This window comes from Aquila chrysaetos, chromosome 19 (genome assembly GCF_900496995.4).
Source record: "Aquila chrysaetos chrysaetos chromosome 19, bAquChr1.4, whole genome shotgun sequence".
In the NCBI taxonomy this organism is placed as follows: Eukaryota; Metazoa; Chordata; class Aves; order Accipitriformes; family Accipitridae; genus Aquila; species Aquila chrysaetos.
This window is the reverse complement of record NC_044022.1, coordinates 13,119,153-13,132,473: the sequence shown is the minus strand read 5'-3', so window position 1 is coordinate 13,132,473 and position 13,321 is coordinate 13,119,153. Positions and strand designations below refer to the sequence as shown.

Here is a 13,321-nt window from a genome sequence, read left to right as displayed (position 1 = left end):
CTGGATTAATAATGATTGGACTCTTAAGATGTGAATTATGCTAACAGAAAAATTCTTGGCTTTATATAAGGTGTGCTTGCATTTTGCCTATAAACAAGACTTGGAGTGTAAAAACTGGTGGATACTGCAGGCAACCCTCCTGTGAACCTTTGGGGCATTCTGGAGGACAGCCTTCTGTGAGCCCTTACAGCATTGTAAGGGTTGGTCCTTCTGAAGCCCTTACAGCAATTTCAGTCTGTCCTTTTGTATTCAGCATACAATAATCAAAGAAGATGAGGGAATAGAGTTAATATGTGTTCCTACGGTCCTGGTAAGTATCTCGCTTAAAGAAAAAAATTGATCTATGGGCAAAGTCCACAGATCTTTTTAGGGATATCAGGTGTGTTTCCTGTTTGATCATGAAGGGGATTTTGAGTGTGACACCCCATTCTTGTGTTTTCTTGATTTTGCTGTAGTCATTAAGTATATGAATACCCTCCTACCTGAATTTTAAAATTACCATGCACTGATTTGCAAACATGATATGGCAATGGATGAATAATATCAACTCAGTATCAAAAGGTTTATTTCATAGCGTTCCATATGCACTGTATATATTCCTTTTTTTAATTTTCATCCAAGGTAGTAGTAAGTATTTAGTCCACCTGGGAATGTAGCATCCATCACTTCATTGTGAAGATAATTTAATAAAATTAACCAGGAAATAGTTCCACCATCTAGTCATACAGTTTTTAACATAAAAATACCTTCCACATACTGTCTGTATATGTGAAACTGCTAAATATTTTAAGTTTCATATTCCAAATTCACTATAAACATTTTGGCAGCCGTTTCAAAAATTGCTGCACTGCTGGGTTGTTTATAGTAGACAGAAAAACTGGGTTAAAAAAACACCGGTCAGGAAATTCTTCTGCTAACTCTCCATCTTAAAGCCATAGTCTTTTGCCAATGTTACATCTGTGATATGAACCTAAGCTGGTGGCTTAAGGAGAGTGGATGAAAAACCATTTGCTTGAACTGTTTTTCTATAAGATGTCAATCTGCATTTGTAAAATTATTTATTTTACATAATGCAGCTGGGTGTCACAATTTACGTTCTGTGAAGTCAAGAAGTTAATGATGCAGGCTTCACTGAATATCTTTAATGCATTTCCTTACATTTAATATAAGATCCTTTTTCTCCCTCATGTCTTAATCCAAACCAAATACTGATCATGATGAGCTGTGGTGAAAAAGACCGCTTGCATCAGCATTTGGACTTGCCCATTTCCAGCTATATGGAACAACACTCTTTTTTTTGTGCCAGTTATTAGGAATATGGAAGAGTGCAGCTAAGTCATGCTCCAAAATAATTTTTAAAATACATAAATAAATAAAAACTCTGTCAGAATTTACTCTTTCCTTTTTGGAGTTATAGGCTGGAATTACTCCAGGTGCAAAGTTGTAGAATTTCCCACATGTCTGGATTTAACAACTACAGTTCAACTAAAGGCCTTCTTGAGCAACTTCTAGAAATAAGGGGATCAAGAAGAATGTGTTTAAAGTACTTACTAGGATAAGCAAGTCTGTTTCCTCTGTTGTGATTTCCTATTTCTTTAGTCAGGATAAAGATGTAAAGTATTGCAGATTTCCATATCAGATTTTAATGTGAGTGAAATACAGGAATACTGAAAGTTTACAATGAACTCTAGTTCTATTTTTTTAGTTTTAACTTCTGGATTGTATGAACAATTAAAGTTTCTGTGAAATTTTAAGCAAATTGCAATATGACATTTTATGTGGATAGAGTTCTCTGCAGATTTTTTCTATTTTTGGATAACTGCTTGTCTGGCTTCACCTCATGCCTCAAGTGAAGCCATTCCTGCTTGCTGACAAACTGAAGTTTGCAAATGAAACTTGCACTGTTGGGATCATATTTTAATTTCTCTTTGCATAAGTTTCTCTTTGCATAAGTCAATCTTCTGTCGTATCCTTCATTTGAAGCTGTAAAGTTTTATAACTTCATCTCTAGAAGAAGAGTTACCTTGAATTGTAGAAATTTACCTGGATTTTTGAAAGTGTAACTATTAAGTGTCATTTGCAATAAACAGGTTGTTAAAATAAAATGTAAGCTACTCTCTGTATATGTTACAGGATGTCGCCTCAGCAGTTCTTGTGCTCCAAGACAATTGTGAGGAATACTGTTGCTGGGACATCTGGAGCTTTCTGGGGGGAATGTACTTCCAAAGTAGAAGCAGTAATTGCTTATGTTGTTTACTGGCATTTTGATTTCTGACCTTGGAGAACATTAATCCAGAGTGCTACATACATTAGCAAAAGCAGTGGATCCTTTTGCACATTTTGTCTCTCTTCTTGCTTTTGGCTTTTCATATGCTCCACCACTGTCTTTCTTGAGCTTAACATTGGTAGTTCTGGAGGTGTAGTACTGAAGAAAGGAAGATCAGATGTTACACAACTTCCATTTCCCCTTATGATACAGCAAGGAGTTTTAAGGTGCACTTGTAATGATGGCAGGAATGCAAGTACATAGTCTTTGAGATTTAAGGTTTGAATAGCTTCATGGAATCTGTTTACAGTGCATTTCCACTTAAAAATAAATCAAGAAAAAGTATCTATTTTTTCTTCAGTTTCTATTAATGAAATGTAATAGTTTGTCCATAAAATTGGGAAATCTCAGTCATTAGTTTCAGTATATGTTGACAACCATACATATATGAATTTTCAAAATACTGAAAGTTCCTTATGTCTCTCTCTGCTATGCTTTGGCTTCCAAGTGGATTAAAGTGGATATTCCTGCAAAAGTGTGTACTTGGGAATTAGCTGGCAATTTTCCTATTTTTTTAGTATTGTGCAATTACAGCCTTTAGACTTTCTAAAATAAAAAGTACCTCTTTCAAATTATTTTTCTGTTTGTTTTCACTGGTGATCAGTTAGTACTTTGAAGGGATACTAGGGAGGGTCAAGCTGAATATTTCAGTTTGAACTTTTTTCTTGAAAAGCAAAGCGAAGAATAACTAAAATAGCTTGAGTTAAGGACTAGCTTTGTTAAGTAGCAGCTTTGCTCCATTGAGCAAGAAGATCTATGAAGCAACTGCAAGTGATTAAAATTATGGGAATGTATCTTACTGTGATGAGAGAAACAGAGAACAAATGGTTAAACATTACTACCTTTCTTTCCACTAATGCTGGCTAGGAATGGGACCCTGCTTAGCATACTAGTGACCTATCAAATCACATTTCTAACACACAGAGAACTTTAAAGATGGGAAGCTCCCAGTTGTGAACCTTGCATGGCAGGCTTCAGAAGTTTAATTTGAAAAGTATTACTTTTACGGTATTACTGTATTTAGAATAGAATGTTTCCAGGGATGGGGCATCTACCACCTCTCTGGGCAACCTGTTCCAGTGTTTCATCACCCTCTTTGTAAAAAATTTCTCCCTTATATCTACTCTAAATCTACCCTCTTTTAGTTTAAAACCATTATTTAAATATGACTTGCCTACATAGGCACTGTGCCAATAAATTTACTGGCTATAGTTCACTAAAAGAGCTAGTTTAAGTTTGTCAGTAAAAGTTGATGATTTTGTCATCAGGAATAAAAATTCCACATAGCTTCATCAAGCTTGCACCTACCGAAGGAAAGCTGATGATGGTTGTTTTCGATTAGAGCCTCCTTTGCTTTCCAGCCAGTAGAAGGACATGTTTAACATATTTAACAACTGATTCTGTCAATCATAGTTTCACATTACTGTTTTATCCCATTTTGTGCTACTAATCTGATTGTCTTTCAGGAAGCTTCTCAACAACTAGAAGTTGATACTAACTCTTACATACTGATATGTAAAAGCTGTAGTTCCTTTGCATTATTTCTGAATAACAACTTTAAAACTGTTACTATTTCTCCAACAGCTCATGAAAGGCACACACACAGAGCATTTGCAGTTCACCTTCCTATTGATCTGCCCACTGTGATATATTTACATGGTAATGTAAAGACTGTGGTGAAAGTCACATTGGTGACAAGAACTGGTTGAGTCTGCATGTTAATTCACATATAAGAAAGAATAAAATCTCTGGCTGAGGCTAAAAAATAAAAATGTTATGGTGTGTCTCTTCTTTACCACCCACTGTCCCATTTACGTTCAGACAAACCATAAAAATCCAGCTGTGCTGAAGTTTATAGCATTTAATTTATGGACAAGCAAGCTTTTGTACTAAAATTGCAGATTGATAAGCAAGTGAGTTACTAATATTTTGGTAAATGTAATTAGAAAACAAAGGGATCATCTACTTTTGCTTCTTAAATACAGAGCCTTTGAAGAAAGACAGAAGCAAGAAGAAGAAAAAGAACAAAGATTTAGAGAACAAGTTCTGCAGCAGAGGAAAATTAAACTTCAGGAAGCAACTGATAAGTTCCAGCGTGCTCATCTGCCTTTTTCTCAGCACAAGCAAATAGGTTTGGAAATTAAAATTTAACGATTATTCACAATACAAGTGTTTTTCTATTAATAGAATATAATTGAGGCAAACAGAACAATTGACCACTAAAATTAATTGAATTCATATAAGCAAAACTTAACTGACAAGAAGCTCAGGTCTGATACGACAAAACTGAGTAGAGGGAATTAGAAAAAACAACATTCTTTTTCTAAAAGTTGTATGGGTTTTCCCCACTTTTTCCACTGTAGCGTGCTTTTTGCTTACAATACTGTGCTTTCACAGCTGGCTCTTGGGTGTTACAAAACCACTGAAAGTTACTTACTAGGATAGTATAACGATCTGCTATTTGAACCCCGAATATGAAATATTGAAGAATGTGCATTTTGTTTATCATTAAGTAAAAGCAGTCCTAGCATATATTAATGTATTACATAACTTTTGCTGAATTAGTCAGCTTTTTAAGCTGTTCTCTCACTGCCGGGAAGTAATGATCACTTCAACTCAGTTCCTGCTTTCTTGGAATCAGTGCAGATTGGCAGGAGTTTTTAATAGCATCAGCCAAGTCTGATTTCCAGTTAACTTTCCAGTGTTGAAACTCTTAAGATATGGTATATTACTTAGGTATTCTTTAACAGATTTACTCTCCCAACTGCAATTGTGCCAACTGTGAGGTAATGTCTCTAACTTCAAGATCAAATGTCAGATTAAAATAACAAAATAGAACAGTACTGGTTTAGGACTTCTTCATAGCTCTACTGACAGCCCAGACTGTGTAGCAATATAATGAATCACAATTTTTTTTCTTGGTTTTTCTTTATAGCAATTCTGCTGCTGCCACTTTCTACCCTACTTTTACTTACTTGAAAGAGGCAACCCCTTGTGCCTGTCTGGACTCTTTCTTTCTCCACTGATTTGATTATTAAGTTACAATTTGGCCTCTGTAAAATATCTGCAAGCCATAACTTCGGCTTAGTGCATGAGCAGAAGAATCATAATGTAAAAACAAAGTTAGTGCTAGATTTTTTAACCTCCTACTTATCCAACAGTGCAGTCTAAAACCAAATAGCAAAACTGTTGAATACATGTGTTACTGTAAACACTTAAATAGACCAGGTTTTTCAGAGGAACTAGAGCTGTCCCAGCATGTCTAATGATGCTAAACAACCCAGTTTATTGTAACAGTCTAGATTTAAGCTTCCAAATTCAGAAACTTAACCAAACTGTGTGTAGTAAAATATTCCAATTTTTAAAATATTTTTTTCCATTGTGTTTTTTACTCTAATCCCTCTAGTCCAGACAAAAGCAGCTTTTCAGTTAGAAGAAGCTCTTGAACAAATTAAAGGATCAGTTTTAACACCAGGACTGTCCTTGCCCAGCAGAAACAGAACCAACTTCGGGTAAGCATTTCTGTTTACTCTGATGATCAAAGGAAGTAGATTGCTTAGTGTATTCAATAAACAGCAGACAATAACTCTTTAAGAAATTGTAGACCATTTCTCTTGTAGCAAAGAAAACATTTCTGTGAACTGTTCCAATGAAACATGAAACATCCTTGAGTTGTTTGTGTCCATTTGGTATAACGGCAGAGGAGATGACACAAACCTTTTCCCTTCAGTGGAATTCTGGGAATAGTCAGGGCTAACCCGGTTCCCATTCAGTTATAGCTTGACTCAGGTTGCGATAGTTATCAAATCATCTGATGTTCCATGAATTATAAAGTATTTTGTCTAGATGATTTCTTATTCTCATCCAGATTTTTTCCTTTTGACATTCAAGGATAGTTTAGTTTGTACACTCATCCCATGATCTTATCTTCTTTCCAGCTGTCATTCCTTTAAATTTCTCATCCTCTATATGTATCTTAAGCATCCTGATAACAATTTTGCCTGCAATTTCATTTTATATCGCATACAATTTGAATTGCATACTTTTCACTCTACCCAAGCACTTTTTCTAAGATACCATGACTTATCACAGAATGTTTCTTCATGCACAATTTATCTATCTGCTGTATTTGATACTCCTTCCCGATTATCTCCTCCCTAATCTCTCATTTCTTTAATGTTTCAGTTCAGGAGGTTTGTTGTTGTTGTTGTTGTTATTGTTATTGTTGTTATTGTTATTGTTGTTATTGTTGTTGCTTTTGTTATTACTATTATTATAATTATTTTCTGCATGCTGTAAATTGTACAGATGTTCAGAATAGAGATAAATTCTGTCTAAAAGGGGTCTCCCTACTTTTGAGCTTCAGTGTGCTCTTCTTTGTAATGTCAATATTCAGTTTGATTACACATCTACTGCTGATTAATACATGTTTGCAGGAAATAAACTGGGCAATTGACAAAATATTTCATACCTCTGAGAACTACATACTCATGCTATCTGCCAGTCAACATGCATATAGTTCTGTAGCTACTACACTGGGTTAACATAATGAAGGAGGATTGCAGCCATAAATAGAAACAAACAAAAAATCTACCTGCTAAATATAAGTTGAAATTATGGTGAAAAAATGTAGATGTTTCTGAACTCTGCCTCAGGGTTCCTGATCGTTTTCCTCATTTCACTCAGAGGCTCACTTAAGGACAGCAGCTCAGTGCCTCTTCCCCCTGCCTTTATAATTTGTTCCTTTATTTTTCATCTTTCTTCAAACTGCTCCTTGTGTCTCAGGGGCTCACATTTTTCTCTCAGGACCTCTTCAAACCATTTACCATTTCTTACAGTGTAACATTGCTGTCACTCCATATTATATTTGTATGATTTTAAAAATTCACTATCCTGTAATAATGATAGTATGTTCTTTTCCTGATTTTTGTTTTCATAACCTGATTTCCTAAGGAAATTAAATTTATATGTTCATATTCTTTTACAGTTTGTGTTCCCCTAGTAACAAAATTTGAGGGAGAGCTAAGAATCTCAAAGATAATTATATTTCTACAAGTTTGAAATTGGCAATTTGGAAGGAAGAAATTATTCAAACAAGTGACCCCAGCATGAAAAAGGTTTAAAAGTTGAGTCCACATTGACCTATTGACAGGTCACAAGCCAGTTAATACAGGTAAGACAGCACATGAATATCCCGGAACCTGCCACAGAATGTGCTGCCTTTTCCCCAGCTGGTAACTAGGAAGCTTGGGTAGGAGCCATATGGGGTGGGTGAAGGAGGATGTAAAGAATATTAGAGGTATGGTACTAAGGCAAAAAGAGTTAAGTTATTGCAGTACAGGCTTCTGTATAGGGGCAAGGTATACAAATTAATAGAAAATAAAGATTTGCGTATTCTGACGCTAACAGTTTGTCTTCCTTCTTTGTGACAGAAAATACTCTATCCATTTTTGTCTGCATCTCACACAATACCTTACTAAGCACTGAGTTTCAAACTGAATACGTGCTATGCTGCATAGATTCTTCAGGTCTGCTGCAGAAGATGTTAATGCAGGGTTGTTCCTTATAGTTTTGGTCTGGGAGCCGTAGTTTGTGTGGGTCACAAAAGTGGCATTTCTGTGTTTTTAGACTTGGTTCCAAAAATTGTGCAAAATTCTCTTAGAGTGCAAATAAATTTCTTGCAAATCAGTACAGCAAAGTAAGTTTTCATACAGAAAAGCATTTTGAGAAGGTTCTCAAAGGTGAAGGTTCTTCAAAACTCACCAGTTCTGAGCTGTAAATCTTTAAAATAATGTCTTATAATCCCTTTAATCAGAAATTTGGGACAGCTAATAACTAACTCAGGTGAGGTAGTAGATCCCTTTTTGTATTTCTATCTCTTCTTACACTTCTATAAACAGTCAAACCAAAAATCTTCTATCATCTTTAGAATTTACACTCTCTCAGAAATAGAACGTATAGAATTCATTGACAGTTCCATTTTAAAGGAAGAAATGAATACTGTATTAAGTATTGAAGATAAATATGGCTGCAGACCCAACTGGATATAGGTGAATTTTATAAGGTTCGAGAATTCTTAATGTCTATGTTTAAAAAGTTGTAAAAAATTAAGTTATGAAACGGAGACATGTTACCCCCCTTTGGAGAAAGGCAAAAAATCCTGAAACACCTAATGAGTAAGAGATTTTATTCTGTGCTTGCAGTAGAGCTACTCTGCTTCTAATAAGTTTTCGTTATTAAATGCTGAAGCAAAGATTTTGGTCAACTCATTAGCCAACAGGCATTGGGATGTGTGCATATTAAGTGTGTAAATGGTGTGCTGCTCTTTGCACAAGATATATTTCCCTGTTTGTGTTTAAAAACAGTTGTATTTGATTAGGCTTTTGGGATAGAAGCTTAATTATGACAAATCAAAAATGTTATCTGAAAAAAAGTTGGAATGTAGAAGCTTTTATAAAATATAAAAGGTCTCAACATCCAAATAGATATCAAGAAACGGCTCCCCACCGCCAAAAAAAAAAAAAAAAACTAAACCAAAAACACCCAAAAACCAGATTTTGGGGGGGGCCAGGTATATATCAGTCTGGTCCACAGTAACAAAGTCTTTAAAAGTGGATAAGTACAGAAAGTTTTTGGATAGGGAGGATATTCAAAAGAATAGAGAATGCAGTTTTATGAGTTCTATAAATAAATGAGAAGTTGTTCTCCCTTTTTGCTATCAGCCATCTCATCAGAAATAATAAATTCCTTTTTAGACTATGCAAATATATATCTCTGCTTCGGTCAGTGCAATTAAGCCAACCTTTTTGGACTATTGTATAAAATATTCTGAAGAATAACAATCATCTTGATGGGATGAAAGTTTCTGTTTTCCATTGTCCTAAAATTGTAAGTGTTGTAATAAATACAGAAAAGGTCTCTTTAGACTATTTAACCATTTGACACAGATGTACTAAAAAGAAGAGATGGATTTTAACACAGAGTATAATTTTAGATACAGAAAGAGGATGAAACAGCTGAAGGCTGAGAAGGAGGAACTGTGGAAACTTAGCTGAAGAAATGGAGAGGAATGAAGGAAAGGGGTTATTGAGTTTCTGTACATATATTAGACATATGGTAGCCATCTCCAGCAAGGAACAATACATGTTTCCTAATAATGCATCTCTGCTGGATAGGCCGTAGAGGAGGAGGAGTCTGTGTACGTATTGTGTGACTGCACTGTTCAGATTTACTCAATAGGGTTGCCAGCTGTTAATGGAAGATAGCTTTGCGTCGCATGGAGTAGTCATATCGTCTTGTAAGTTCCTACACTGCATATTGCCCATGTATGAAAGGAACCATCATCTTCACCATCACGTTCACTGAAAATGAGGATGGGTAAAATGTGCGTGGTAGATCATCTTGTCAGGCCAGATTTCAATTTAAAAAAAAAGAGGGAAATATGTGGGAATATATGATTTTCACATTTAGTTGCATATAGACTAAAAGTTCACTTTTGCCACAAATTTAGCTAAAAACCTTCACCTAATTTAGCAGCATTTAAGGGATCATGTTGATGCTGCTAAGGAACCATATATGAGAAATGCATCCTGGGAATGTTGGAAAGCATTTGCATATTGAACGGACAAAAGGTTTGGTTTGTTACTCAATCCAGTGATTGTTGAGACAAAGTATCATTTCAAATATTGGGCCTGATCAACCTGGTAAAATAAAAGCTGGATCTCCCCTTTTTGGTAAAGGTATACCCATTTTACAAATACCTTCACTGAAAGTTTATACTGATAATCTGTTTCCAAGATCTATCCTCCTTCTACCACCATCTGTAATCATTGTGGAGTACAACAAATACTTGAGCCTAAAACAGAGAGACAAGCTTGGCTTTCTAATGATTTGTAAGGGTTATGGCTCTACTGAAGAGATGTGAGAACTCAAAGCATGGGTCTGGTGAGAGATTTCTGTAAGTGCCACTTTGGATATGCCAGATTAAGAGCATTTAGAGCCCTCAAACCAGGTTGGAGCCAAAAGACAGGATCAGTGTTCTTTGCTAAACTGTTCCATATAGGCAGTCAAGCATAACTGGCAACCTGGTAATAGTTATACTTCCAGAAGACTAAAGCTTGATCTAACTATGAGCTGGTTGGTTTTGGTGTGTGGGTTATTTTTGCTTTTTTTTAAGGCCTACCTTTCTTATTTTTTAAAGCTACTTGTTTCTTGTTTTTGTCATCCTTGATATCTACCTAGTTCTTGCTTCTTGTTTTCCAAAGCTTGGTTCCTATTCCTAGTGATCTTACACAGCCTTGTTCCAGTTCTATCTGCTTTTTATTCTTGAACATATCTTGTTACACACTCCCTGCCTTCCTAGTCTCTGATCGCACATTTTCCTTGTCATTTGTCTTCACATGCTGCTTGGCTTCTTTGATTCCTGGGTGGCAACCAGCCCCATGGTTCTTGCTAATTCTCATCCTGTAGAAACTGATGGTTTCCTCTATCTTAATTTGGGCTCACCCTGACCACTATACCCAGCTACACTAGCAACTCCAAAGATATTTTTTTTCAGATAGCAAATACAAATTCTTTAATGTACCACACTGCTGACATTACACATCATCAGTAGAGTTGGGCTCTCTAGATACTACAAAGCCTTCTTGCTATTTGAAGTAAGGGAATATCTGAGAGCATCAGTATATAGTTGTCCTCTATATAAACCAACCTTATGGAAAAACAAAGGCCATTTTGCTTGTTGGGTTTTTTTTTAAACAAAAACCTTCCATTTTCAATTTCTGTAAATGACCAAACTGTTGGCTGACATTTTCCAGATTAATTCAGCCCGAGGCAGTCACCCAACAACCCAATCAGAAAAGTCTGACTATTTATAAATAACAGAAGAGAAGGTTTAAAATGGAAAGTGTTGGACAGTTTTAGGTAGTACTAACAGCACCACCTGTGGTTACATATAGTACAGCTGTCCTTCACTTGCCAGGCATTTACTGATGATGTATACTTTCGGAAAGAAACATGTTTAAAAGTGTACAGTTGATGCATAGAAATAAGCCAAAGTAATAAGTTATTTGCTTGCATCAAGAACCACAGATGACACATCATCCTCATCAGCTCCTAGAAAAGGTTCTTTCCATCAGAAGCAGATTTCAGCGATGGTTGGCTGGGATAAAACAATACAAGAGAGCAGTAGAATGAATGTGGATAGTAACCGACTTCTCTTCCAGAAAAATGTGAAAGAAATACAACAACTCCTTGAAAAACAGCATCTCAGCAACTTGGAGGTATGATATTTCCATGTGATTCATTATATGATGGTCCTTAAATGTAATAGAAAGTTTCTTCAGTTTGATAAAAGTGAAAGGTCTGTTAAGCACTCTTTACCAAATAGACAACACCTGAGGGCACATTGTACTATGCCTTACCAATAGATTATTTAAAGTAAAATTATACATATCTTTCAGTAAGAAATCAGAGATCTTTAAAAATGTTTGTAAGAATATTTTCAGAAATTCTTTCAAGATATCTCTCATGTTGTCTTTCTTTCTGTGAATGTAAGATTTGTATGTCAGACTTCTTGGCTGTGAAGTCGCTAGCCATTAGTCTATCACAGGAATCTTGTACTAGGTGCAGACTTAAATTGGCAGCTTGCAATTTACGCTTAAGTTTCTGCTTTGCTGATTGCTACAGCTCAGCACAAAATGCTATAGCAGTATAATTATGGTAGGTCAAATGTTGGGGTTTTTTGTTTCTTGGGTTTTTTTTCCCAATGTGTGGTGATTTCTTAGGGATTGCCTTCAAGTTTCTTGAGATCCTTTTTTGTCATCTTTGGAATAGATGCAGATGTTCCAGTAATAAGCCCATTAGCTTTCTGCCTAAACTGATTTTTGACCCAAAATCAGTTTCAAAAGCCACCTTAGAAACACAGTGAAAATCAAGAACTGAGCTCCAAAGTGATTTATTATAACTGAACTTTTAATGTGATTTTAGGTCTGTCAGTGTTGTCTTTGATTTTGGAAATATTGTCTTCATGTTACATCTTTTGGAAAGAAGAGGACATAATTTTGGACTCATTCTTTTATTTCTGTACTTTTATCTACTGGTATCTGGACTCGTTGTGTCTGAAATGACCTTCACTACGAAACACTGTCCCTTTATACTGGTGATGGTTAGAGGCATGGGATCATTGGTGGCAATAGAGCAAGGGCTTTTCCTTTTAATACATGTGTATGGATAACTTTTGAAAGACTGTATACAGTTCAGATATATTTCAAGTTCTTTGATATCGGTTTTTTCAGGCACATTGACCTCTGTCTTTGTACCTACTTTGTTCTGATGGTTATTCATGAGGATCTTGAGCAGCTGATAGCTGACACAGAAAATTTCACTCAACGGGAGTAAATTTCAAAAAGGTTGAGAAGACAGAAAGTACAGTTTGTACTGCAAGGTTGTTGATTAGTGTTCATTCTTATTTCCAAGCATAAAAGAAGGAAGAGCAAATGGCAATTTATAGAAGAGAGCTGATAAAACTGAATTCTGGATAACCACTTTCAAACAAAATACAAAAAGGTCTAAGCTTTTTTTTTTTTAATACCACGTTGTGCATTTCATTGGTATAGTATTTGCAAATCCCTCCCTACATGATGATGCTGAATTTGGCAGAAGCTGCATTAGGACATCTTAGAATTAGGAAAAAAATTGCAATCTCTCTGAGAAAAATGTATTAAAAAGTTATTCTAAATATATTCTAAGACAACTATATTGTAGTGTATTTTATCAAACACAATTATCAAATTCTCATTGAATTCCAGGGAAAAACTGCTGTGAGTCATGCTTGATTTTTTACTTATAGTTTTTTCTAAATGTTATCATCAGCTTTGGACACTGCATATAATATAGGAATTTGTGTTTACAAACTAATGTCTTTTTGAAAATGCTTTGTTCCTCAAAAAATTTTGCTTTTTTTCCCAGAACATATTTTTCTGCTACCACTAGGGG

General features: G+C 35.4%; 1 protein-coding gene across 1 annotated transcript in view; it reads left to right on the top strand.

The window, feature by feature from the left end:
- The window catches only part of CEP126 (centrosomal protein 126), a 42,740-nt gene that overhangs the window by 7,509 nt on the left and 21,910 nt on the right, over window positions 1–13,321 (top strand). Inside the window, exons 3-5 of the mRNA XM_030042711.2 lie at window positions 4,312–4,457; window positions 5,733–5,838; window positions 11,409–11,607. Of these exons, the coding sequence (XP_029898571.1) occupies window positions 4,312–4,457; window positions 5,733–5,838; window positions 11,409–11,607 (451 nt within the window). The remainder of the gene's footprint in view (window positions 1–4,311; window positions 4,458–5,732; window positions 5,839–11,408; window positions 11,608–13,321) is intronic.